Below are 25,399 nucleotides of genomic sequence, written 5' to 3'. Positions count from 1 at the left end.
AACTGAATCAGTTTACAAGGAATGATGTTTGGGATCTTGTTCCTAGACCAGATGGATTCAATATAATTGGTACAAAGTGGGTCTTCAGAAACAAGCTCAGTGAGAAAGGTGAAGTGGTAAGGAACAAAGCCAGACTGGTGGCTCAGGGTTATAGTCAGCAAGAAGGGATTGACTATACAGAAACCTTTGCACCAGTGGCCAGGTTAGAATCTATTTGTCTATTAATTTCATTTGCCACTCAACATAACATCACTCTCTATCAGATGGATGTTAAGAGTGCCTTCTTAAATGGTTATATAGATGAAGAAGTTTATGCCCATCAACCTCCTGGTTTTGAAGACTCTATGTCTCCTAATCATGTTTTTAAACTTAAGAAATCATTGTATGGATTGAAACAGGCTCCCAGAGCTTGGTATGAACGCTTAAGTTCTTTCCTTCTGGATAATGGTTTCACTAGAGGAAAAGTGGACACTACTCTCTTTTGTAAAACCTTTAAAAGGGATATTTTAATTTGTCAAATATATGTAGATGATATTATTTTTGGAACATCTAATGCTACACTTGGAAAGGAGTTTGCTGAGTCTATGCAGGCTGAGTTTGAAATGAGCATGATGGGAGAACTCAAGTATTTCCTTGGAATACAAATAAATCAAACATCAGAAGGAACGTATGTTCACCAAACCAAGTATGTGAAGGAACTTCTGAAGAAGTTTAATCTTCTAGACTGCAAAGAAGCCAAAACTCCTATGCATCCAACATGCATCCTAGGTAAGGATGAGGTAAGTAAGAAGGTAGATCAGAAGTTATACAGAGGTATGATTGGATCTCTTCTATATCTGACTGCTTCTAGACCTGACATTCTGTTCAGTGTTTGTTTGTGTGCTAGATTCCAATCAGATCCTAGAGAATCTCATTTAACTGCTGTTAAGAGAATTCTAAGGTATCTGAAAGGTACTACTAATGTTGGCTTAGTTTACAGAAAATCTAAAGAATACAACTTAGTAGGATTCTGCGATGCTGACTATGCTGGAGACAGAATTGAAAGAAAAAGTACTTCAGGAAGTTGCCAATTTCTTGGAAGTCATTTGATCTCCTGGTATAGCAAGAAGCAAGCAACTATTGCTCTATCAACGACAGAAGCAGAATATGTCGCTGCTGCTGGTTGCAGTACACAGATGCTCTGGATGAAGAGTCAGCTGGAAGATTATCAGATATTTGAGAGTAACATTCCTATATTCTGTGATAATACTTCTGCCATATGTTTATCTAAGAATCTTATTCTTCATTCAAAAGCTAAACATATCGAGATTAAACATCATTTCATAAGGGACTATGTTCAGAAGGGTGTTCTATCTTTAAACTTTGTGGATACAGACCATCAATGGGCTGATATCTTTACAAAACCCCTGGCTGAAGATAGGTTTAAGTTCATTCTGAAGAACATCAGTATGGATTTATGCCCAGAATGAGAAGATGAGAAGTTCTTATGTATGAGTATCTTCTGAAATGAAAGTGGATTATTTTTTTAATCAGAAGTTCTGATTGAAATCAATTAGAAATTATGATTCAGTTATTACTAACGTTTCATTGTCTAAGTTGATTCAGAACCTCTTTTAAAGCAAAACAGCTGTAACGTTTTATCTCGGGATGGTAAACCTGTCTTTACTGTTCATGGATAAGCGCGCGTGCAGTTGAAGGGACGCCGACCATAGGTAACTGTGCAAGTCAACTCATTTGTCTTTATTATCTCTCCTCATGTCACGTAACATTAAATGCTATTCATCATTTGTTTCATTTTAAATACTCTTCAAACGTTTCTCCTTCCCTCTTACATTTTCTCTATTGTACTTTTTCATTTTTTTGTCTATTTAAATCCTCCGTTCCTTTGCATTCCTCATCAAGTTTTTTTCTCTCTCTCTTCTATTTCTTTTCTTGCTCAAACAAAGTTTTTTTTTCTCTTTAAAAAAATTCCTAGTTCAAACCTAGCGTTCATCATAAATCCTTTCAACTCAATGAGAACGGATGGAAGGGTTACTCAGTTACCGGATGTGAAGCATATCTTGGGATGGCTCTCCAAGTCTCTTTCAAGACAGATCTCTTCTTCAATGCTGTTATCAACATTTATCCAAAGGAAGAAGACCTTCTTGAGTCACTGGAGCCCGTTTGCAACATTAGCTCCCTGTCTGTGAACTGTCCCTCACTTCCTCCCTGGTCTCTTGAATCTCTCCTACAGTGGAGGTTCTAGTCTGAAAAGACAAGATGACCACAGGGATTCTTGATGGGTTGACACAGATTGTGTCTTGCTAGGGTTTTGTTTTTAATTTTTGTAGTCATTTCCTCTTGGGATGACTTTTTATGTATTTGCTAGGAATGTTTCTCATCTTGTTAAACATAAGAACCTTTGTAAAATCTTTTGATTATCAATGAAAAGTTTCTTTGTTTTTTACATTCCAGTGATTTTATTTGTCGTTTTATACATCTGAATCTTTTAGAATATTCTTTTTGATGTTATGACAAAAAGGGGGAGAAGATAAATGATAAATGATTTGATTAATCTATCAGTTGCTGGGTAAAACTCCCACACATTTACTAACAAGAACTGCAAGTTCTATATGGTTTAAGTGTGTTGCAGGTATAAAGAAGTGAAGAAAATCTTCAAAGCAAACACAAGAAGCAAAACCATAAGAAGCATTATTCTGTAAAAAGAATAAGCTTATGGAAACTGAAGCAAGCTGAGTGCTGTCAAGCTTCAGAATCAGAAGCACTGAGAATAGAATTTGATCCAAAATTTGTCTATTTGCTTTGACAAAATTCTATTTGCTCTGATACATTTTATGTTCTGACTCGTTCATGCTGACTTTTGTCGTTTAGTTTTTGTTCTGTAACATTTCAGGATGTAGAGATGCTCTGATGATGCTCTGGTACATTCAACAATGTTCTGATACAAATCTAGCATGAAGTGATGTTGGAAGAAATTCAAAGCTCTGAAGCTATCCGAGGGAAGCAGAAATCAGAAGCTGTGAATGTTCTAAAGATCCAGAAAACTCAAGTTCTGAAGCTGTCCTAAATGGAAGCAGAAATCAGAAGCTGTGAATGTTCTGAAGATCAAAGAAATTCAAGTTATGAAGCTGTCCTAGATGGAAGCAGGAATCAGAAGCTGGGAATGTTCTGAAGATCAAAGAAATTCAAGTTCTGAAGTTGTCCTGAATGGAAGCAGGAATCAGAAGCTGTGAGTGTTCTAGGGATCTAAAGAAATTCAAGTTCTGAAGCTGTCCAATGGAAGCAGAAGTCAGAAGCTATGAATTCTCTGAAGACAGAAGCTTATGTGATCGTCTCTACCGAAATAATCAGGGAAGTCTTTTATTAAAGTTCTTCGAGTATTTATTTCAGGGGGAGATTATTTATCTCAGGGGGAGATTGTTAATCTCAGGGGGAGACATATTCACATGCTTATGCTATAGCTGTGTAATTTGTCTTTTGCCGTCTGTTCTTTCTGATCGCAAATTCATATCATTTATATATGTTTTTGTCATCATCAAAAAGGGGGAGATTGTTAGAACAAGATTTGTTCTGATCAATTATCTTAGTTTTGATGATAACAATAATATGAATTTTGCTTAAGATAATATGGTACTCTAATTCAATGCAATTTCCCTTTCAGGAAATATATATAAAGAGTATGCATAATTCAGCGCTCAGAAGCTTTGTCTCAAATGGTTCAGCATGCAACATCAGAACATGGTCTGGCAAGACATCAGAAGATGGTCGAAGCAGAATCAGAACATGGATCTATGGAAGCATCAGAAGAACAAGAGAACAGAAGCACTGAAGTTCTGATGGTATCACGCTCAGAAGCACTTCAAGGTCAGAAGATCAGAAGATGCTTTGCACCAAGCTGTTTGACTCTGATGATAATCAAACGTTGTATTTACAAACATCAGATCAGAAGAAAGTACAAGTGGCAGGCTACGCTGACTGACAAAAGGAACGTTAGAAGCTATTAAAGGCAACGTCAGTAGACACAGCGTGAACAAGGCTCGAGGTAGTTGACAAAAGCGTATAACATTAAATGCGATGCTGTACGGAACACGCAAAGCATTAAATGCACTCAACGGTCATCTTCTCAAACGCCTATATATATGAAGTTTTGATGAGAAGCAAGGTTAACGATTCTGAAGAAAAACAACTCATATTAACTTGCTGAAACTCTGTTCAATTAAAAGCTCAGAAACTTCATCTTCATCAAAGCTCACTACATTGCTGTTGTAATATATTAGTGAGATTAAGCTTAAACGTTAAGAGAAATATCACAGTTTGTGATTATAGCTTTTAAGAAGCATTGTAATACTCTTAGAAAGATTACATTAAGTTGTAAGTAACTAGAGTGATCGTGTTGATCAGAATACTCTAGGAAGTCTTAGCTTGTGTCTAAGCAATTGTAATTAGAGTGATCACGTGGTGGTCAGGATACTCTAAGAAAGTCTTAGCTTGTGTCTAAGCAGTTGTTCCTGGAGTGATCAGGTTGTGATCAGGATACTCTAGAAGACTTAGTTGCGGACTAAGTGGAAAACCATTGTAATCCGTGCGATTAGTGGATTAAATCCTCAGTTGAGGTAAATCATCTCTGCGGGGGTGGACTGGAGTAGTTTAGTTAACAACGAACCAGGATAAAAATAACTGTGCAATTTATTTTTATCTGTCAAGTTTTTAAAGCTACACTTATTCAAACCCCCCCTTTCTAAGTGTTTTTCTATCCTTCACAATCCACTTCTGGTTTCACTGTCATCCAAGTTTATGTTGATGATTTAGTACTTGGAGGCACTGACCCCAAAGAAATTACTAATATCAAGGCATTATTAGATGCTAAATTTAGCATCAAAGACCTAGGAATTCTTAAATATTTCCTTGGATTTGAAGTTGCTCGTAGTGCTCAAGGAATTTTCATATGTCAAAGAAAATATGCCCTTGATCTCATCAATGATGCTGGCCTCCTTGGTGCAAAACCTTGCACCACACCTATGCAGCCTCACATCCAGCTCCATCAGACTTTTGGCACTCCCATTTCTGAACCTTCAACATACAGACGTCTCATTGGCAGATTATTGTATCTCACACATACTAGACCTGAGATAGCTTATGCTGTAAGTAAGCTCTCTCAGTTTCTTGCTAATCCTACAGATAAGCATATGCTTGCTGGCATCCATGTGCTTAAGTATCTCAAGCTCAACCCTGGCCAAGGTCTCTTATTCAAGTCTTCTTCTGCCCTTCGCCTCACTGGCTTCTCTGATTCAGACTGGGGGGCATGCCCCGATACTCGCAGATCCACCTCGGGCATTTGTTTCTTTCTTGGGGATTCCCTCATTAGCTGGAAAAGCAAGAAGCAGGTTGTGATCTCTAGATCTTCATCAGAAGCTGAGTATCGCGCTCTAGCTCACGCGACTTGTGAAGGCATATGGCTACTCTCTCTTCTCACTGATTTTAATCTTCCTTCTACCTTGCCCATTATCCTCTATTGTGATAACAAATCTGCTATGCATATTGCTGCCAATCCTGTGTTTCACGAGAGAACGAAACACATTGAGATAGATTGCCATGTTGTGCGAGAACGTGTCCTCGATGGTACGATTCATTTAATGCCGGTTACCTCTCACGAACAGGTTGCAGACATCTTCACCAAATCTCTTCATCCAGGTCCTTTTAATCACCTTAAGTCCAAGCTTGGAATGCTTGACATTCATTCCAGCTTGCGGGGGACTGTGAAGACTAATGCCACGTGTGATGAATAACTAACTCTCTAAGAGTTAGTTAGTTGGTTAAAACAGTTTGTTATGCATGTTAGTTAGTTAGTTAGCTGAGATATAGAAAGCTATATAACTACCAATGTAATCAATGTAAACTCTTGAGATTGATCAATACAAACTTGCAATATTCTTCTCCTTCTACATTCAGTTTTTCTCTCTTTTCTTCATGCACACATCAATGGATATTATGCATGCAACTGAGTGTTCACAGTTACCGTTCATCTAAAGTAAGCTGAATTCATATATCACGTAATCATATATAGCCACTCAAAGAAAAACACAAAATGCGGACACATTCTTACAATTACAGAGTTATTACATGATCAATTTTCATACAAACATACAAAATTGAATTGAATTTTAACAATAGTAATATTCATGAACAACACTACACTATCACAACTCAGGACTTTTGAGGTTCAGGCCCCAAAATACCGTTAACCACCGCCGAAGCAACCAAAACACCGAAAACCTCCGCTCCCGCCACCACACCTGCTTGCGCCAACCCCCCAAAACTCACCGCCGTCTCTACCCCCTTCTCAGCCGCCTCCAATCCTTGTTCCGCCGTCTCAAGTCCCCGCTCAGCCGTCTCTAGTCCTTTCTCCGCACTTTCAAATCCTTCCCTCACAATCTCCTCAGCCTTTTCCTCCGCTTTCTTCAGACTCTTCCGTATACCAAACAGCGGAATATCCTGCGCCAAAGACACCGATTCCCTCGCCGTCAACGCCGTGGACGCCGAGAGAAGAAACAGTAACTCCCTTCTACCCGGTGTCGGTAACGCCGTTACAGACTTCGTAGCTTGCGCCTTGCATGTAAACGACGTCGCATTGTGAACGACGAATCGGTTAAACGAGAGAGCTGGAAACGACGAGATTGCATATCCAACCATTGCTCCAAAAATACACTGATCCTCTTCGCTTGTGGCTACTAATTCTTCATTCTTCTACACAATACGAAAATTTATTATTACCAAAATACCCTTTCTTAATTCATGGTTTTTAAACTGACACGTGCAAAGTGTAATTCGGTAACCGGTTCTGGTTTATTATATTCGGATTCGGGTTCGGGTTTGTTATTTCTTTTCATTTTTCATTTCTCACGTTTTGCGCCATATAGCATTTCTCTGAACAAAACCCCAAAACCCAAACCCTTGTTGAGCAAATTGAAGAAATCTCAAGTTTTCTTCTTCTAGCTCTCTCTGAAATTTGTTAAAGATCACTATGGTTGAAGAAGCTCCTACTGCATCTGAAACTTCCGTTACAATGCCTCAAACTGTGGAAACTGTAACGGTCGTCGACGAAACCCTAATCCATGGTGACAAGAACGGAATCACTGTCAACACTACAGTGGAGTCCACCACCGTGTCGGAAACTTCTGTTCTGGCGACCGGTAGTGATGGTCAGAAGTCTCTGGACATGGCTGTTGAGTTGATGGATAAGGGAAACAAGGCCATGAAAGAGAACGATTTTGGTGAGGCAGCTGATAACTATAGCCGTGCTCTCGAGATCAGGTTCAATTTCTTTACGCAATTACCTTAGCTAAGGAGATTATTTTTTGAGCTGCTTTTCTTTGATTTGCTTATTTCGTTGTAGATTACTGTTACGATATCGCTTTTGCTGGTTTAATTGTTCATAAGCTTTGGATTTGATCTTTAGGTTAAATGACTGAGAATTGAGTTGGAAACAATCTTGCTTAGAAGTTCACGTTCTCAGTGTTAGGTTATAGACGTTCTCAGTGTTTTATGGATTATGCACACACTACTCGAAATTGTAAGTATCACGTCAAAACAAATCTACACTAAGATGCTATCTCGTTTGGTTTTCACTATCTTCGTGCTAGGATTGGTTGACTTGCATAGCTCTGCTTGGTTGGTTATTGACATCTTTATTCTCAAAAGAGCATCCAATTATTCAGTGGAGGTTGTTAAATTCTGCATTATCAAGGTTTAAGAATATTAGTTGATTGAATGAAATCGTGTTTTCTTTTTTTTAATATTTGAAATATGTTAGCGAGTGTTTTGGATGGCATTTTATGTCATGTTGTCAACTGTGCTTAGTTATCATAGTCCATAGAAATTTCAGGAAAGGCTTGGGTTGATATGAAGTATGATGTAGTTTTGCACTGATAGTTGTAGTTAGTTTGATACTTTCATATTTTAATCCTACCCAGCAGAATTTTTATTATATTCAAACCCACCCGGTAATAGAAAATTGTAGTTAATTTGATACTTTCATATTTTATTCCTACCAGCAGAATTTTAGTTATTGTGAAACCTACCCAGTACTCTTATAGGACCCATGAACAAATCAATTACATGTCCACCGAAGAATGTCTGAATATTTTCTAAGCTTCATTTTGCTCTACTCAGTACTCACAATATTCTGAATGAGTTTTAATCAACAGAGTGGCCCATTATGGTGAACTTGCTCCTGAGTGTGTCCACACATACTACAAGTATGGCTGTGCACTACTTTACAAGGCTCAGGAGGAGGCTGATCCTTTGGGTGCTGTTCCCAAGAAGCAGGATGGTTCCCAACATGGCTCTAATAAAGAAGGACCTGTGAAGATTGCTGTGAATGCTGAATCCTCCACTGCATCTTTTCCAAGCAATGCTGAGCAGGATGTGACTTCAAATAACCAGGAGTCAGAAGTGGATAATGGTCAGTGCGCTGCTTCTGGTGTTTTTTGGTTGCTTCACAAGGAATGAGAACATTTTACTATATTTGTTCTTCAAAGCATGTATGATATTAATGTGCTGTTGCAGTCTGCGTTATACTGCCTTCCACTCATCAGTCATTGCGAATAAGAGAGTGTTTCATGGCATTGTTTTTAATGAAAGAGTAAATATGTGATGTTCTTTATTCTGTTTCTGTGGACATGAGTTACGTTGATTTTGAATTTTTCACTCAAGAAAAGGGAAAGCAAAATGTTCTTAGTTGTTGTGTCGAAATCAAGTCACTTTTTCCTTCTCTTTGATATGTGTGCATGGTTATCACTTATTCTGAGGTTTAAAATGACTCGTGAGACTGTGGCATGTGTGCACCAAGTCTGTGGGATTCAAATGCACTGTATGCTGGAAACTTGTGAACACTACCTACTGAATTGCAGGGACATGAGTTACCTTGATTTATGAACTCTTTACTCTAGAAATGGGAAAACACAATATTTTAATTTTGTGTCTTAGTCAGTCGCTTTTTCCTTCTCTTTGACATGTGTGCATGATTGGCATTTATTGTGGGGTTTAAAATTTACTCGAGAGTCTGTGACACGTGAGAACTAAGTCTGTAGCATTCAAAAGCACATGGTTAATGCATTTTATGCTGGAAAGTCGTGAACACCATCTCCTGAATTGTAGGGAGTAGAAACTTTGTTTCACAGTGTCAACTACTCTAACCAAATTTACAGTAGCTTGCAAAGATCATTGTTTGATTGTAGATTAAGTGAATTATTTTATATGCTTTTCTGGGTAAACTTATGATTTCATAATCACTTAAGCTGTAGTCTACATAGAAAACAATTTCTCATTGTTGGTTGTGTTATTTTCAAATGTGAAACAGTGTCTGGTAAAAACGGCCAGCAAGTTGATGAGGATAGTGACGCCGAAGGCTCGGCAGAAGGTGACGAAGATGAGTCTGACTTGGACTTGGCTTGGAAAATGCTTGATATTGCTAGAGCCATTGTTGAAAAGCAATCTGTCAATACTATGGAACAAGTGGATATATTGTCAACATTGGCAGATGTTGCTTTGGAAAGAGGTATTTTCATGCTCTTAAGTTTATTTTAAATTTGGCCAATACTTCTCCAAACACATAAAATGGTGGATACAATTATTCTAAAGGTTGAATTCTTACTGGGATCTGTTTCTTACAGAGGATTTTGAAACATCTCTCTCTGACTACCAGAAGGCACTATCCATCTTAGAACAGCTGGTGGAACCTGATGATAGAAATATTGCTGACTTGTATCCTCATCTTAATTCTATTTTGATGCGATATTATATTACTTATGTTTAGGCTTGGTATTCCACTACTAGACAACCTTAACTTGTGAAATAAGAAATTTCCGTATATGCTTGTGTTTGGAGGTTGGTTCTAGGCCTGAAGAAGCTATTGCTTATTTAGAGAAGGCTACATCTGTTTGTAAGGCACGTTTACTCCGTCTCACAAATGAAGTAAAGAGTTTTTCAGATTCTACATCTCCTGCATCCAAGTTAGAGCGGGATGAACAAACATGCCCTGGATCTGAGTCTAAAATCTCAATTGTGGATAAACAAGCAGAAATTGAAACTCTCACAGGTCTCTCAAGTGAGCTGGAAAAGAAGGTAGACTTCATTAAAAAAAGTTATGAGGCCTATTTGTCACATGCTATTTTGATATAACTGTGAATATATGGAATTTCAGCTTAAAAAAAGTTATGAGGCCTATTTGTCATATGTTATTTTGATACAACTGTGAATATTTGGAATTGCAGCTTGATGATCTACAACAGTTAATCTCAAACCCAAAATCAATTCTCGCTGAGATCCTAGGAATAGCAGCTGCCAAGGCAGGCAATGGAAAGGAACCATCTCAAGGAAGAGTGAGCTCCACACAGTTGGCTACTGCCCACAGCAGTGGAGGTTTTGACTCCCCAACCTTTTCAACCGCTCACACCAATGGATCTGCTGGAGTCACACACCTTGGTGTGGTAGGAAGAGGAGTTAAGCGATCATCAAATGCAAGTGTTGCAGAAGCTGGCATACCAAAGAAACCAGCATTAGAGACAACTGAAGACAAAGGCGATGGTGGCAACGCATGATGTATACTGGTCTCAGCTCTTTTGTAATGCACTGTCTTAACACTGAATGCTACCATACAGTTTGGTGACTCTTTGAATTACGGATCGGACAAATTCTTGCAAGTTCCATGATTGACTGATTTCAGGAAAGTGTTATGCCATATTTTTCATTACTGTAGGTTGATGTGCAGCTAACTGATTTCGTCACATGTTTCTGATGACTGAAATGTATCACCCTCAAAAACTTGTAATCACTGTCCATCATTATATGCATGTTCGATTAGGGTTGATTTGGTGAAAAAAAGGAGAGGGATTGAAATGAATTTTAAAGGAAGGAAAGAGGGAAAAAGAAGGGAGTTAAGGAGGAAAATGAAGGGAGTTGAGGGATTTTAAAATGTTCCGTTTGGTTCCATGAGAGGAAAGGATGAATCAAATTAACCGATTATCCATATTTAATCTGGTTATGAAAATTCAATTAATTATCAGTATGGTTTTAACCAGATTTATATATTGCGCATGTTATTAATACGGGTTTAACCAAATGTATATTTTAAACATCCAAATCCAAAATAAAAACCAATTTATCTTTTATTTTTAAATCACAAAAATGTTTTTTAAATCTCTCTCCTTTCCCTCATAGTTACCTATTACACTATTGTGATTTGTGACTTCAATTTATTAGACATTCTTTTGCTTCATGCGTTGCTTTTGCTTCCTGCGTAGTTAGGGATGCTCATGGACGGCTTTTGTCCATAACTAATCCATATCCATATATTATCCATTTGGTATAACCGGATTTTAAAACCAATTTTTATTTATTTTTTTAAAATCGGTTATAAACCGGCTATATCCATGACCAAATTTTATAACCGGTTTTAAATTTAAAAATTTCATTTTTAAAATTTAATTTTAAATTAAGTTGTTAAAATAATATTTTTTGGAAAATCGACTTTTCATATTTTTTAAGGACATGATTTTTTTTAAAAAAACTCGATTTTTTCATTTTTTCAAAATACTCGAATTTTTGTTTTTACGAAAAAAAACTCGATTTTTTCATGTTTCCGAAAAAAACTCAATTTTTTTGTGTTTTCGAAAAAACTAGTTTTTTTTTCTTCAAAAAAGCTCAATTATTTGTGTTTCCGAAAACTCAATTTTTCATTTTTTTCGAAAAAAAATAGATTTATCATTTATTTTAGAAAAACTCGATTTTTTCGTATTTAAAAAAAACTCGATTTTTCAATTTTTCAAAAAACTCGATTTAAAGCCCAATTCAACAATATTTAAAGATCCTAAGAACATTCTAGAGAACATTACAAAAAAATGAAGACGGAGGTGTTGCCGATTCAAACCTAATAATTTTTTCGGAGGAGATGACAGCAAAGATGATATAGGAAGTTTGTCAGAGATTTCATCAAAAATGAAGACGAAGGTGTTGCCGGAAAAGTCATCGGAAGCGACGACTGATATATCGTTGAAAAAGTCATCGAAAGAAATGCTGGAAATTTTGTAGGAGATGTCGTCAAAAGTTGCGCCGGAGTTGTTGATGGAGATGTCCTCAAAGCTCTTGCCGGAGAAGACATCGGAGTTATTGCCGGAAGTGATGCCAGAATCATTGCCGGAAATGTCGTCGGAACTGAGTTGTTTAAATATGAAATTTTGTTGTTTTCTTCATTTTTTGGCTGATCTGTTGAAGTTTGTTTAACAAAATATTTTTCTCTCAAATTGTTGTGTTTATCAGAAATTTCGTGAGACTTTTTTTGATATCTTTGCTTGATAGAAAGAATAGAGGCTTGATATTTCTCTTCAATAGTTTTCTTTTGGTTCTGATATTTTTCTTCTACTAGATACAAGTTTTGGAAAAGTTCTTGAAAATCATTTGGATAAGTTTGTTTTTGAGTGAATGGTTGGTGAGGTACTGATATATGCTGCAAGTTGTTGTGAGTGATGATAGGATGTGGGAGGGATACTGATGGTGTAAGTGGTATTGTTGTGGGAGTCAAGGTGAATGGTGGTTGTTGATGTGGTGTGTAGCCATGGTTATAAGAGAAATTTTGTGATGGGGTAGTGAAAGGTATGTTAGTAGAATAAGATGTAGGATTTTCCCATATCCGAGGGGAATGAGGAAGTGACAGTGGTGGTGTTGGGACGATAAGGATAAAAATGAGTAGTGAAAGATGGGGGAAATGGATATGCCATAGGAGGTTTTGGTGTTCAAAAATGAAAGCACCAATTGTTAGGATGCAAATTCAAGAACCCTAACAAAGCTACTAAAAACTCTAAAACTACAAGACAAATAAAACTAGGCTAAGAAAATAAAGATAAAACATAACTTTTGATTTCATTGATTGATTTTCAAGTGTCAAAGACACTACATATATATAATAATACTAATGGATAATAAACCAAAGGCCCAATACTAATTAAAGTCCAATTCAACAATATTTAAAGATCCTAAGAACATTCTAGAGAACATTACAAAATATAATACTAACATAAATTCTACTCCTAATTTAATATCTAAAATATTTATTTAATCCTAATTCTTACTCTATCAGCATGTTCCAAAGGGTTTTGTGGAAGAGTTTAGATGGATCGCCGAAGTCACTAAAGGTAGGGGTTGGAGAGCCTCTATCATGAAGATGGCCATAGTCGAGACAATGTACAACGTATGGCAGTATATAAACTTAGTTTGTTTTGACGAAGCTGTTGATAATACAAACATAGATAGTAAAATCATAGATATCATTATGTATATGGGATGGCAAAATAAAAAAGCTTAGAGGCTCCATTGATAAGATGATGATATAATTTTGGTTCTCTTTTGTTTTTGTTTGTCTTGTTGGGATGATTGGATTCGGCTTTGGCTAATATGCATAAGGATTTTCCTTATACACCATGCATAAGCCCATCTAAGTCATTGGATCATGTTTTTAATCTAGTATTGAATATTGAATATTGAGTATTGAGTGGTGAGTATTGAGTATTAAGTAATAACAATTGATGTCTAGAATTTGATCCAATGATCCAACTGTCAATAATAATCTATGCACGGTGCACAGATCTTTATCTATGCACGGTAACTGCACCCATTGGATTCTAGGGATCAGTTGTACTTCTTTGTTTTTTGAATTAATATATACATTTTCTTCTCCTTTTGATTAAAAAAATATTATATCATTTTTAAACAATCATATAATATATTATTATTAAAAAGGGATTAATGGATATGCACTTATAGTGTAAGACTGTCACCCAATAGAAAACAAGTAATTTGCCATGTCATTAAAAAATTTTAAAGATAAAAGTGTGATGGAATTGGATACATGGTTGTGATTGGTTAATAATAAAAATAGTAATAATTATTATGTAATTTAAAAATGGTTAATAAAATACAATTTAATATATAAAAATATTTTTTCAAAAGAATTATGTTTGTCTAGTTTTTTAATTTATAAAATATAAATATTAATATATTTTTTCATATTAATAATGCAAGCTAACAAACTCACCACCAATTGTTTGCATCCAAACAGAGCGCTCCTTAAAAACCAACAGACGCACCACTATAACAGAAATAACAGAAACGTGAGTTAACTTCTTTAGCAAACTTCAAGAGCACAGGTTAATACAAGAAATCTCCAAGAATACCGTTCAAGAATGGCGAAGAGGTTTAGCATCGAACTTGCAACAGCTGTTTTTCGTGAAAAAATTTTCATCTCTTCTCCTCTTTCGGTAAGTTAATGCTTATCAAAGATCTTAAGTTTGATTTTGTTTGAATTTCGGATTACCTCTGATTATGTTTTTGTTTGTTTGTAAAGATTGACGAGATTCTTTCAAAGCGCATTGAGTTGATGTCTAGTGAAGCTGAAGCACAAACAGGGGCATTGGAGTTTTTTGCGAGGTACTGCACTTTTCTTACTATTTGAATTGATATTAATCTTTCAATAATCTAAAGGAAACAATGTTCAGGGGACCTCAACCAAATTAACGCTGTGACCGAGAACCACGTTGTTCCTTGTTTGGTGAATTTTTTGCTGGATATGGATGTGAACCAGGATATGCAGGTATAAATCTTTTTTTTATTTTGTTCATAATTTTTGTCATTCCTTCTCAATATATTTCTATTTTGTGCAGGCCCTTGCAACATGGGCACTGGGAAATATTGCGGGAGGACTATCTAAGCATACTGAAGTTGTTGTTTCAAATGGTGTAATTCCTCTTCTCGTGCAGCTGCTGAGTAGTAAGAATTACATGATTCAAATGAAGGTATAAAACACTCTATCTATGTATTATGTATGTGCAATGAAACATGGATACGCTAAAATCTATGTTAGATTGCCTGTTCGGTTGTGTAACGTTTTTTTTTATTAATAGGCTGTTTGGGCGTTAGGAAATATAGCGTGCGATTCTTTAGAAAAAAGAGATAGTGTAGTTGAAAATGGTGCACTTGCGCCACTGATGTGTAGGTTGAAAACATCCAACAAACACGTCTTGATGATGACTAAATGGACATTACAAAAGATGTGCAGTAAAGTTATTCCACCAAGATTTAATCATCAGGTTGAGTTAATTTGCACAAAATATTGTTAATTAATTTGGACTTTTTTTTATTACCAATTGCATGTTGTCTTATTTTTTTCTTCATCAGATATCTACTGCATTGTCCTTCTTCCTGGAATTATTAGCACTGGCAGAAGATAAGCTGGATGAGAGTGCTATAGTATCCGCACTCCAAGTTATTATACTTGTTGACCATTCAAGTGAAGTATACAAAGTCTTAGCTGAAAAAGAGGTGTACTTGGAAATCGTAAAATTGCTTTTGTAAGTATATTAATATAGTTTTTAAGTAAAATTTGCTTTTATAAGTACATTAATATAGTTTTTAGTAAAATTACTCTTTTGTTGAGACTAACAGGTTAGATTTCATTATTTCAGCTATGATCCCAAATATAGCAAACTTCCTTTGTATGCTTTAATGGTCATGGGAAATTTGGCACAGTGTGGAAGTGCTCAAAAACAAGTAAAATACTTCTAGAACTCTCATTTTTTATACAAATCTCTCATCACATATCATTAAATTTGTAATGTTTTTTTAGATCATAATCGACACTGGAGCACTCTCTGGCCTTAAGTGGCTACTTGGGTCATCTGACAAACTGATTCTTAAAAAAGCGTGTTGGGTAATAGGAAACCTCGCACATGGAAGAAGGGACCATTTACAGGTAAATATGATTTAACCTCAAAAGTATTTGTTTGTTTTAACACTATAAACTGTAATCTTATCATAGGTGGATAATTGGTTATTTAAGGAATGTATAACTTTGTTTTTTTTAATCTGAACTCTAACTGTAATCTTATCATAGGTGGATAATTGGTTATTTAAGGAATGTATAACTTTGTTTTTTTAATCTGAACTCTAAATTTGTTCTGGATAAATAGGCAATCATTGAGAAGGGTTTTTTCCCTATTCTGATTGATGTTATGAACAATAAAGTTGACACTACATATGAGGCGGCATGGGCCATTTATACGGTCAGCTGTGGATGCTTCAAACAAACAAGGTAAATTTTACCATTAGATTTAATTTTCCTTCATTTTTTTAGTCTCCCTCATTCTATGTGGTGGGTATTGTGGAAAATATTTAATACCATTAATTGTGTATATTTATGTAGACACTTGCCGCAACTAGAAGTAACTCACTGCATAAGGGGATTATTTACTGTCATGATTTTTACGAGCGACACAAAGTTACTTGATGTGTGCCTTAATGGAATAAGCAATTTCTTAATTCATGGCGACATGCTAAGGAAAAAATCTACTGCCAATGTGGAACATATTAAAAACGGTGACATGATAAACGGTAACAGAATTGCGGAACATATTAAAAACGGTGACATGATAAACGGTAACAGAATTGCTTTGTTGAGGTTGTGGTCTTTGAAGAATCACGATGACGAAGATATTTCTTATTTGGCGGCTAAGGTTTTTGAAGAATATTGGTCTTCGGAAAAAGATGAAATTCAAAAGAGTTATGAAAGAGTTTTGGAAATGTACTGATGTGTTACTATCATTACTATCAACCATATGTCTATCTTTCTTTGAATTAGAAAAAATGTATGTTCTATAATTTGGATCTTCAACTTCCCATTTCAATTGTGTTTACTGTCATTACTATCAGCCATATGTCTATCTTTCTTTGAATTATCAAAAGTGCCTGTCATATGTCTATCTTTCTTTGAATTACCAAAAGTGCCTGTTTCTTTAGTTATCTTTTATAATTTCTCAGCCAATACCAATACCTGCTTCAGACACTTTATTCTTCCATTCCAAAAAACTTATCTATTAGTAGTGTTAAAAAAAATTAATTTATGGATAAGATACCATGAATTTATTTAACCTGTTAGAGAAGTATGATTGAACTGGTTTTATTTGTAAACTTTCACTTCCTTATCTTTCATTGTTAATAATATTATTTTGCACACAAGCCAAAAGTAGTTGATAGATACAAGCATAAAGAACAATAGCTAGTTAAGTTGAAATGGCTAATGTCATTAGTTAGTGGAGAAGTTGTGTTTTGGTAATCAATTATTCTCCTATTCAGAAATAACAAAGAGAAGGTGTCGACACTAAGCTTTATTATGTGTTTGAATAAATAATATGGCTTTCTTTGGCTCAAAAAATGCGATAAACAACATGAAAAAGTAAGTTTACATTGTAACCTATATTGATTTATTTATGCGTACATGAATTTTTCCTTGGTAGAGTACAAAAATGGTATAAGTAAGAGAAACTATGAAGAGCTAAATATCTATCTACGTAGTAATCGAAAGATCTTTCAGCTGTTGCGGGTCTACTTCGGATGGAGACCTGGTCAGGGCACACTGTGCAGTAGTTGTTTTGGGGAAAGCAATGACATCCCTGATTGAACTAGCCCCTTCCAGCAACATAACCAGTCTGTCCAAACCAAAAGCTATGCCTCCTGCATTTGTTTCATATATAATAACAATCATCAGCTACTAAACATATTGAAACATTGGTGCACAGCATGTTTTCATAGTAGTGTTCGAATGAGACAACATTTGACGAGTAGTGTCGCATTATTCTACTCGCCGAGTTTTTTGCCTCCGATGAAATTATAAAATTGTGAAACTATTTTCTGTTTCTGCAATTCTGGTCTCAAAATAAGTTTGGTTTATCTTAAATGTTTGATGTCTTATTTATAAAAATATCTATTGGCTATAAACCATTTTAGAAGATTTACAAATATACATACCATGTGGGGGAGCCCCCATGTCAAGCGCTTCAAGAAGATAGCCAAACTTTGCTTCAGCCTGAAAAAAATTATAAAGCATAATTCTGATCAGCCAGAGCTACACATGCATTCGAAGATAAAGAAGGCTATGATTGGAATCATATTTACTAACCTGCTTCATTGAGATGCCTACAATCTCCAAAACCTTTTGTTGTAAGTCGCGTTTATAAATTCTCAAACTTCCTCCACCAATCAGACCAAAAATATAATAGTTATTTATGCAGATATCGGTCGTGAAATTGTTAACCTCGGAGCTTAAACATTGACACACCCTCAATTTAAAGTTGGACTCTATCCTAACCCTTTTCAAGATAATATTTTGTGTGAATATGAGATTCTACATATATGATTTACCAACTCAAAAAAAAAAAAAAACCATTCACATTTTCCCTTTAGAAATTTGACACACATGGCAATAGAGTATGGAACCATAGTTTATGATACATTTTACACAACAGCATAATAAAACATGCTGACTGATACTGAGGTTTATATCACTTGTAAAAGTGATTTTCTGATATTCTTTTAGATTACTTATCATGTTTACTAATAGATATAGTAAGCAAATATATTTAGTCCATGTTAGCCCATACTCTGTTGTAAGCTGTTGATTTTTCTTTATGAAGAGATTTGAACATATGTTTGTATAGTCCAGATTTTATACTTACAAAGAATGATCAAAACATACAACTGGGTTGGTTACATACTATAATCTATATTGCAACCAACCCTTAATTTCCCATCTATAAGACCGACTATTTGATGATCACTCAAACAAAAGGAAGCACAATGTTATCACATAAACAACAAGAATTCTACTATCAATTATGCGTGTACTGTGAGAGTGACTTCCACATAATTTCTTTTGCTTAAATTGGAAATAGAGAGGAAGGTTGTTTACCTTAGATGAGGGCGATGAATTAGATAGTCTTGGGTAAACTGAGTGATGAAACCATGGTGGGACGAGCGGCGGCGGCGGAATGGATACTAAGTTAGGTGGATCCAGTAGAAGTATCGTATGCAGGGTAAGCGGGACAATGATGTTGAAATCCCCTACGGCAATCATTGGTGAAGACCCCAGTTGCTTGCTAAAACTACAGGGTATGACAGTGAAGGGAAGAAAACCTTTGATTACGGGAACTGCATAAAACTTTGAAATGGATGGTTCGATCACTTTAGCATTACTCAAATTAGCAGCAGCATGAACAACTAAAAAGGTTTCTCTTAAAGCATCTGAAACAATCATCTCGACATCGACATCGAGAAAATCAGAAGCATCGATCTCTTCCTGCAATTGGTCGGTCATTGTTGTAAGCATCATCAATGATTGATTCTCGGGAGATTGCAGAAATGAGTCCAGATCACCATTAGAAGTAGAGCTCACCTGAACTGCAACCAATTGCTCCTCAACACGGTCCAAACGCAAGGTATCAATTGTGCGTAACATCGTGTACTCAGCATAACGTGCATCTTCCTCTTCCATTAATTTCTTCAATGTGGTGTTGAGTTTTTGGATAGCTGCCTCCAACCCATTCAATCAAGTACTATCTGCCATGGTGATACCAATGTAAGGGTTTAGCCCTTTTTCAATAATTGAATGCAGAGAAAATGTAATTGATTGCTGAAATATGTCTTTGTATCCAATTCACTAAGAACAATACAAGACAAATACAAGACAAATGATAAAGTGGAAAACTAGTAGAAAGATAGAAGAAAGCTAAGTGCAAGACTTAAGTTATTACTCTACAAGAGAGTACCAAAGAGAGAGAGGAGAGACTTCATCAATTTTCTTCCATTCCTTTGTTTCCAATCAATGTTCCATTTTATAGAATGGTAAGGGAATATTTGTTGTTAACTTTATTCCCTTGATTGTTGGATCAAGTGACAAGTGTCTCTTATCTCTAACTATTTTAATGCGATGGCTTTTCTCTAATTTGAATCATAACACCAACCCATTCTAGCATAACAAGCAATTAAACTAGACCTGCCATAACAGCTTGAGCTATATTAAACAATGAGAATGCCTCCACTAACACCACCAAACTCTCAACCACTTAAGATTTCTACAACATGAGAGACAACCCCAATCATCTCGTATTTTTTCATTAGTGAATCAAGAAACACAGTTAAAGAAATTAATGGTGGTAAAAGAGTGACCTCCAAAATAATTAACTCTGACGTAGTTCAGATATAACTAAATCATACATGTTTTCTTCAACAAACTTTGCATTTGTTATTCTCTGCCACTCAGTGATGAGCAAATACACATATGCAAACCGAAATAAAAAATAAAAAAACAATTTCTCATGGATGTGTTGCCCGATCCAGAACAGAAGTAAATATGAAACAAAAAATTCCAAGACATATCATCAACTGATCAAGTTTGGAGGCATTATCATCCAAATTTTGTATAGGGAATGATCAAAATCAGCTGTTAACTAAAAATTCAATTCACACATTGGCATGACTTCCTTAATATAATATAAATATAATGATACAAGTTACAACAATCTCAAAACCTTTTGTTTAGACTCTAAAACTGCAGACTTAAGGTGAAGTCTGTCCACATAAAATAAAGCCTTGAGTTAGGCACAGAGCAGAGTGAATTTGATCTTGCGAACCTGATACAATCACCTGCCCTTCTGTAGCACCAGGTTTTGGATCATGAACAACCACATTTGCACCAGAGATCTGAGGATCAAGATGCTCCAAAAGTCAAAACACTATAAAAAGACAATAAGAAATGAATTGAAAATCTGATATAAACAAACCTGTCGAATTTGATTTAGGTTGCTGCTGTTCTCCCCGTACACATGGATTAAATATATATGAGGGATGGTGATCTCAACGGTTGAGCCATTCCTGGAAATAATATACAAATCGCTATAATGTATCAGGTAAAACAGTTTGATCTATGTTGAAGCACCTAACAAGAACTTGTATAAAGTATATGGTCAATTTAATAGGGTAAAAGCCCTAAACTCACATTCCAGCTGTTGCCCCTGGATTTCCTCTGCTAGGTGCCTGAAATACAAAACCTAGGGGTTATAGCATAGTTCTTGAATTCACAGAGTATGCACTATGCACAAGGAAAAAGGGCCAGCGCAAAGTTGAAACACCCCACCCTCCAAGAAAAATGCTCAGACTATATATACTATCTCTGAATGTAAAGCTGACCTGAGGATTCCATGATCTTGGAGAATTAGGTCCTTCATAGCCATGAGGATAGGGAACTCGGTCCATATTTGGCGGACCGCGGCCCATACCATGTGAATATGCATGCTGATGATGATCAACAGGCATGGCGGGGCCAGCTGGATGGTCAATCCCATGAGGAAGTCCAACATGAGGAGGTGGAGGAGGGTGCCCAGAAGGCATCATGTGATTTCTTGGCCTATGTAAAGGAGGGGGCGTCTCTGGGAATGGTGGCACACTAAAATTTGGAGAAGTGTTCTTCATTGGGAAAATAGTTTCTCGAATTCTGCTGGCTATGTGAAACAAAGCATCTTGCACAGATTGTAAGGTCCCGATAACCTGTTGCGTTTGAAGCAAAATAACAAACTCTTAAGAATTATCTAACAATTTAATCAACTAACTAGCTGACTTTGCAAAAAAAAGAAAAGAAAACTAAGTTCTCTAACAACTCTAATCATCTTTTATTGTATTTCCTAACAGCATACCGTCAAGTTTTTATTTACATTGCATAAAAAACGCATGTACTTAATAGCCCAAATTACCTGTACAACTTCTTCGTTGTGGGAAATGAACTTAATCTGTTCGTTCGAAAAGAGATGCGTATACCGGCACCTGTAGCTCTTCGCATTTCTGAAATAACATGACCTCCCTTGCCCAAGAGGCACCCTACTTGTGGTGAACGCACAAGGAGCCTAGCAACAACTGCATTACTCTGCTCAAATCCAATCTCTGTAAGTCGACCATGAACACGAAATACAGCATCTTGAGTCGGAGAATGCTTTTGTTCAGAATTCTGCATAATCATATATCATATTTAGTTCAACTCCCTTAACAAATATCAGAGAAATTATATGTCGGAGTCATAATTTTCTTCTAGTCTACTGTCTACTACAAATCTCCCAAAACATGTCAACACTCGTAAAAAAAGCTATCAACACAAGAAAGTTACCATAGTTAGAATAACTCAACAGCAACTCAGTAAACAATCTGAAGGTGGACCCCAGCCACAAAATCCATCTGTTTGATTATAACGAAAGAACAATCATATTTTAGATTTTTTAACAAATAATTCTAGAATAGTTTTAACACTGGAGAGCCAGTTATCAATAGTATCGACACCATTCAAAGCGAGGGACTGCACAATAAATATCAAAGAGCCGGAACTATTTAAGGCTACCAAAACAGAGTTAAAGAAGAAACTTTTGGCTAATTTACGAGTCTCTCCATGCAAAATGGTTATGGACAGGTAAGGTTTGCAGTTCAACATGAGACAACAATGGGTCAAACATGTTAGATGCATTGATATATTAAAAAATGAGAAAGCTCCTTCCTCTATAACCACCAAATTCACATCCACTTAGGAATTCCAAAACATGAGACAACCCCAATCATCTCATATTTTTTCGTTAGTGAACTAAGACACTTAGTAAAAGATGATCCTACAACAAATGAATGGTGGTAAAAGAGTGACATCCAAAATAACTAATTTGAATTCTATTAAATCATACCTGTTTTCTTCGACAAACTCTGCACTGGCTATTCTCTGCCACGCAGTGATGTATTCAATCGATTGCAATACCCTATTTACAACATTGCTGAAGTAAATAAATAAGGTGTTGAGTAATTCTCACATCACTTAGTGGAAACAAATATGACAAAAGAATCTTATCAAGTGACATAATCAAAGGCAAAGCCAAGAAAAGAAATACAATTTAAAACTACATAGATTACCAAATTGCATGCATTGCTTTGTGCATTATTATACAAAATATGAAATCTTTCACAAATACAAAAGCAATTATCATGCACAAACGGATGAGGAAATACACATATAAACAGAAATAATTTAATTAAAAACAATTCCTCATGGAAGTGTTGCCCAATCCAGAACATAAGTAAATATGAAAACAAAGACATGTTACATTTCAGAAATTCAAACTTCAGCAAACAAGGCATCCTTGACGCAAGAGGAGTTTCCTCTCATTTTCAGTGAAATGAATATGAAGTGGAGCCGTTATCTTTCTCAAGGATGGACTTGAAAATAACATTGAGGCAGGAAGATTGGGGTGCACATTCAAACAGTAATCCAAATTGATCTCTCTGAGTTGCGTGCAGTTGTCTACCACATGTTTCACTCCCTTGTGTGTGCATCGAGAACAATCAATTAATAACAATTGCAAAAGCCCAGAACAATTTTTTGAGATGACATAGAGTGTTGCATCGTCAACTTGTGAAGCCGTCAAGTTTAGCATCTTGAGGTGGGGAACTGGAAAGTTCATTTCAAGTAGATTGAGTGGTGAATTTAAGTTACAGAATGATAAATCCAAATGAGTTATCCTTTGGCATCTGTTTAAAACTTGAACAATAGCTTGTAGCGATATGTTTTTGCAAGATTTCAAATCAAGCATGTGCAAATTGGGGAAAGCAGAAACAAACATTATGATGGTTTGATCAGTTAACCATGAATTGTTAGGCAAATAGAGAGAGTTTAATTGAGGGTATAGTCCAAAATCATGGTAATAATTCAGTAGAGTCTTACCCCCAATCTCTTCCATTTCGATGTGAGTGAGTGAAGGACATTTCCTAACAAGTGTAAACAAAACTGACTGTGTGAGCATAAAACAATGTCTAAGGCTTAGAGACACCAAAGCGAGGAGATGTGAAGACAAGTGGATAAGATGAGGATCATTCAAAAATGAAACTGAAACAAGATCTAAATGTTGGATAGATTGACATTTGGATAACAAAGTAAATAGTCCAGCATAAGTATAGCCATCGCAATGGCGAATGGAAAACCTGTTCAAAGGAAGACCTTGGATTGCAATAGAAGTGAGCAATTGATCGGAAATAGAATAAAAGGAAAGATCAATATAAGTTAAAGCCTTCAAAGTGAACAAGGAGGGAATGATTTATGGAATAATAGATACGGGAAGGGACATATACCTCAATGCTGTTGGTTTCTGACGGATAGCATAAACAAGTCCTTGTTTGGTTATACGAAAACAATGAGGCGCGGTGAGGTCTTGTAGGAGCTTGCAGTTGTTAAACAAGTGAAAAATGGATTTGTCATCGATATAATAATGGCCAGAGAGATTAAGCTTGCGGAGTTTGGAAAGTGACAAGGAAAGAACCTCAATTCCATGGAAGAAGTTTTTGAAAGAATTGCGTTCGGGATCCTCATACATAAGATTTTCAGTAATATCGAGTTCGAGTTGTTCTAGTAAAGGGAAACATTGGGCGATGAGTAACAAGTGAGTGCTTTTGAAAGAATCTATGTCGTAACAAATGAGAGAGGTTAAAGTTGTAATTTTGTTAGAGAAAGCTAGTAAAGCAGAAGCGGGAATAGTAGGTTTGTGAGAGAGATTGAGTGATAGGAGGTGGTTGAATGGAAAAGTAGAGATCTGATGGAGAAGTGCATCTAGGTCGCCGTGGAAGTAACTGAGGTCGAGGGAGGTAAGGTTTGTGAATCTATGGAACAGGCGGGATAGGAAAGGGGTTGTCGGATCATATATAGTGAGAGATGATCGGATTCTGTTGGTGATGGACAACAACTGCTTAGAGACGACGGAGATAGACTTCAAGTTACGTTTATGTGAGTAGTCGCCGGAGATAGACTTCAAGCAACGTTTCATCTGACGTTTATGTTTCCACTCCTCCGAGTCACCACCGTTCATCATTAATTTCAACACATATTGCCAGCATTCATCTGGTAAATATGAATATTTTGCATCTTCCCCTGTTTTACTTCTCTTGCTTTCCATCTCGCTCTTTCTTACTTTTTATAATCTCTAATCTTAGATGTTCTACCTTGCTTTTATAATGCTTTCAACTGGATTTGGGCCTTGCAAATGCACCCAACCCAACATATACTCTAAACCTATAAATACGGATATTTATAATTTATTAATTTATTAATTTATTTTTGTTATTCAATGTTATGTTCTTTTAATTTTTGTTGTCGTCGGTTAGTTTTTTATAGGGTTAATAGGCATTTACACCCCTGAAATGTTAGCGAATTTTGCTTTTCCCCCCTCCGTTGTCAAAGACAGGTTTTGGCAACGGTTTTTTCGTTGCCAACACCTGTCTTTGACAACGGAGGGGGGAAAAACAAAATTCGCTAACATTACAGGGGTGTAAATGCCTATTAACCCTTTTTTATATTTGTTTGTGGGTATAAATTTTATTTAATTTATTAAATTTAAACTTTTATGTTGATGATATTTTTTATATAAAAAACACACAATTAACATGATTTACTTAAATTATTATTTTAAATATATTTTTTTTAACATTAACTAGATATGATTTACTGTGC

At 35.9% G+C, this 25,399-nt stretch overlaps 5 protein-coding genes across 16 annotated transcripts; 2 read left to right on the top strand and 3 right to left on the bottom strand.

The window, feature by feature from the left end:
* Window positions 1–6,075: 6,075 nt before the first annotated feature.
* LOC131652163 (uncharacterized) lies at window positions 6,076–6,742 on the bottom strand. The gene has a single exon (XM_058921951.1). It carries the CDS (start codon window positions 6,688–6,690, stop codon window positions 6,205–6,207), a length of 486 nt encoding a protein of 161 aa, XP_058777934.1. The 5' UTR covers window positions 6,691–6,742; the 3' UTR covers window positions 6,076–6,204.
* A 137-nt stretch (window positions 6,743–6,879) lies between these two features.
* Window positions 6,880–10,865, top strand: LOC131652162 (uncharacterized). The gene is made up of 6 exons (XM_058921950.1): window positions 6,880–7,311; window positions 8,205–8,461; window positions 9,359–9,556; window positions 9,672–9,762; window positions 9,858–10,122; window positions 10,272–10,865. Exons 1-6 carry the CDS (start codon window positions 7,022–7,024, stop codon window positions 10,596–10,598), a joined length of 1,428 nt encoding a protein of 475 aa, XP_058777933.1. The 5' UTR covers window positions 6,880–7,021; the 3' UTR covers window positions 10,599–10,865.
* A 3,369-nt stretch (window positions 10,866–14,234) lies between these two features.
* LOC131650055 (importin subunit alpha-2-like) lies at window positions 14,235–16,634 on the top strand. The gene is made up of 10 exons (XM_058919797.1): window positions 14,235–14,309; window positions 14,396–14,478; window positions 14,533–14,641; window positions 14,712–14,843; window positions 14,952–15,137; window positions 15,226–15,398; window positions 15,513–15,597; window positions 15,674–15,799; window positions 16,017–16,138; window positions 16,250–16,634. The coding sequence occupies exons 1-10, from the start codon at window positions 14,235–14,237 to the stop codon at window positions 16,632–16,634; spliced, it is 1,476 nt and encodes a 491-aa protein (XP_058775780.1).
* Window positions 16,635–16,813: 179 nt separating this feature from the next.
* On the bottom strand, window positions 16,814–19,430 carry LOC131652161 (aspartate--tRNA ligase, chloroplastic/mitochondrial-like). 3 transcript variants are annotated; one of them, XR_009298624.1, is made up of 5 exons: window positions 19,274–19,430; window positions 18,791–19,177; window positions 18,002–18,191; window positions 17,851–17,908; window positions 16,818–17,556 (listed from the first exon to the last, which is right to left on the bottom strand). XR_009298624.1 is itself a non-coding variant. In XM_058921949.1 (4 exons), the coding sequence occupies exons 2-4, from the start codon at window positions 18,008–18,010 to the stop codon at window positions 17,390–17,392; spliced, it is 234 nt and encodes a 77-aa protein (XP_058777932.1). In that variant the 5' UTR covers window positions 18,011–19,177; window positions 19,274–19,430; the 3' UTR covers window positions 16,814–17,389. The 3 variants fall into 3 exon arrangements, 1 of the variants encoding a protein (XP_058777932.1); XR_009298625.1 differs by having other exon boundaries at window positions 16,822–17,556; window positions 18,002–18,068; XM_058921949.1 differs by having other exon boundaries at window positions 16,814–17,556; window positions 18,002–19,177.
* Window positions 19,431–19,453: 23 nt separating this feature from the next.
* Window positions 19,454–24,882, bottom strand: LOC131652160 (KH domain-containing protein HEN4-like). Of its 10 annotated transcripts, XM_058921948.1 has the most exons (5): window positions 21,627–21,952; window positions 21,067–21,423; window positions 20,876–20,913; window positions 20,661–20,751; window positions 19,454–20,580 (listed from the first exon to the last, which is right to left on the bottom strand). In XM_058921948.1, the coding sequence occupies exons 2-5, from the start codon at window positions 21,346–21,348 to the stop codon at window positions 20,437–20,439; spliced, it is 555 nt and encodes a 184-aa protein (XP_058777931.1). In that variant the 5' UTR covers window positions 21,349–21,423; window positions 21,627–21,952; the 3' UTR covers window positions 19,454–20,436. The 10 variants fall into 10 exon arrangements, 4 of the variants coding, with proteins under 4 accessions (XP_058777931.1, XP_058777929.1, XP_058777928.1 ...); XR_009298618.1 differs by lacking the exons at window positions 19,454–20,580; window positions 20,661–20,751; window positions 20,876–20,913 and adding exons at window positions 22,593–22,664; window positions 24,028–24,882 and having other exon boundaries at window positions 21,286–21,423; window positions 21,627–21,877; XM_058921946.1 differs by lacking the exons at window positions 19,454–20,580; window positions 20,661–20,751; window positions 20,876–20,913; window positions 21,067–21,423 and adding exons at window positions 22,034–22,101; window positions 22,593–22,664; window positions 24,028–24,882 and having other exon boundaries at window positions 21,735–21,877.
* Between the last annotated feature and the right edge of the window lie 517 nt (window positions 24,883–25,399).

Source organism: Vicia villosa, linkage group LG2, assembly GCF_029867415.1.
Source record: "Vicia villosa cultivar HV-30 ecotype Madison, WI linkage group LG2, Vvil1.0, whole genome shotgun sequence".
Lineage (NCBI taxonomy): Eukaryota > Viridiplantae > Streptophyta > Magnoliopsida > Fabales > Fabaceae > Vicia > Vicia villosa.
This window is presented reverse-complemented; position numbering and strand designations above follow the sequence as displayed.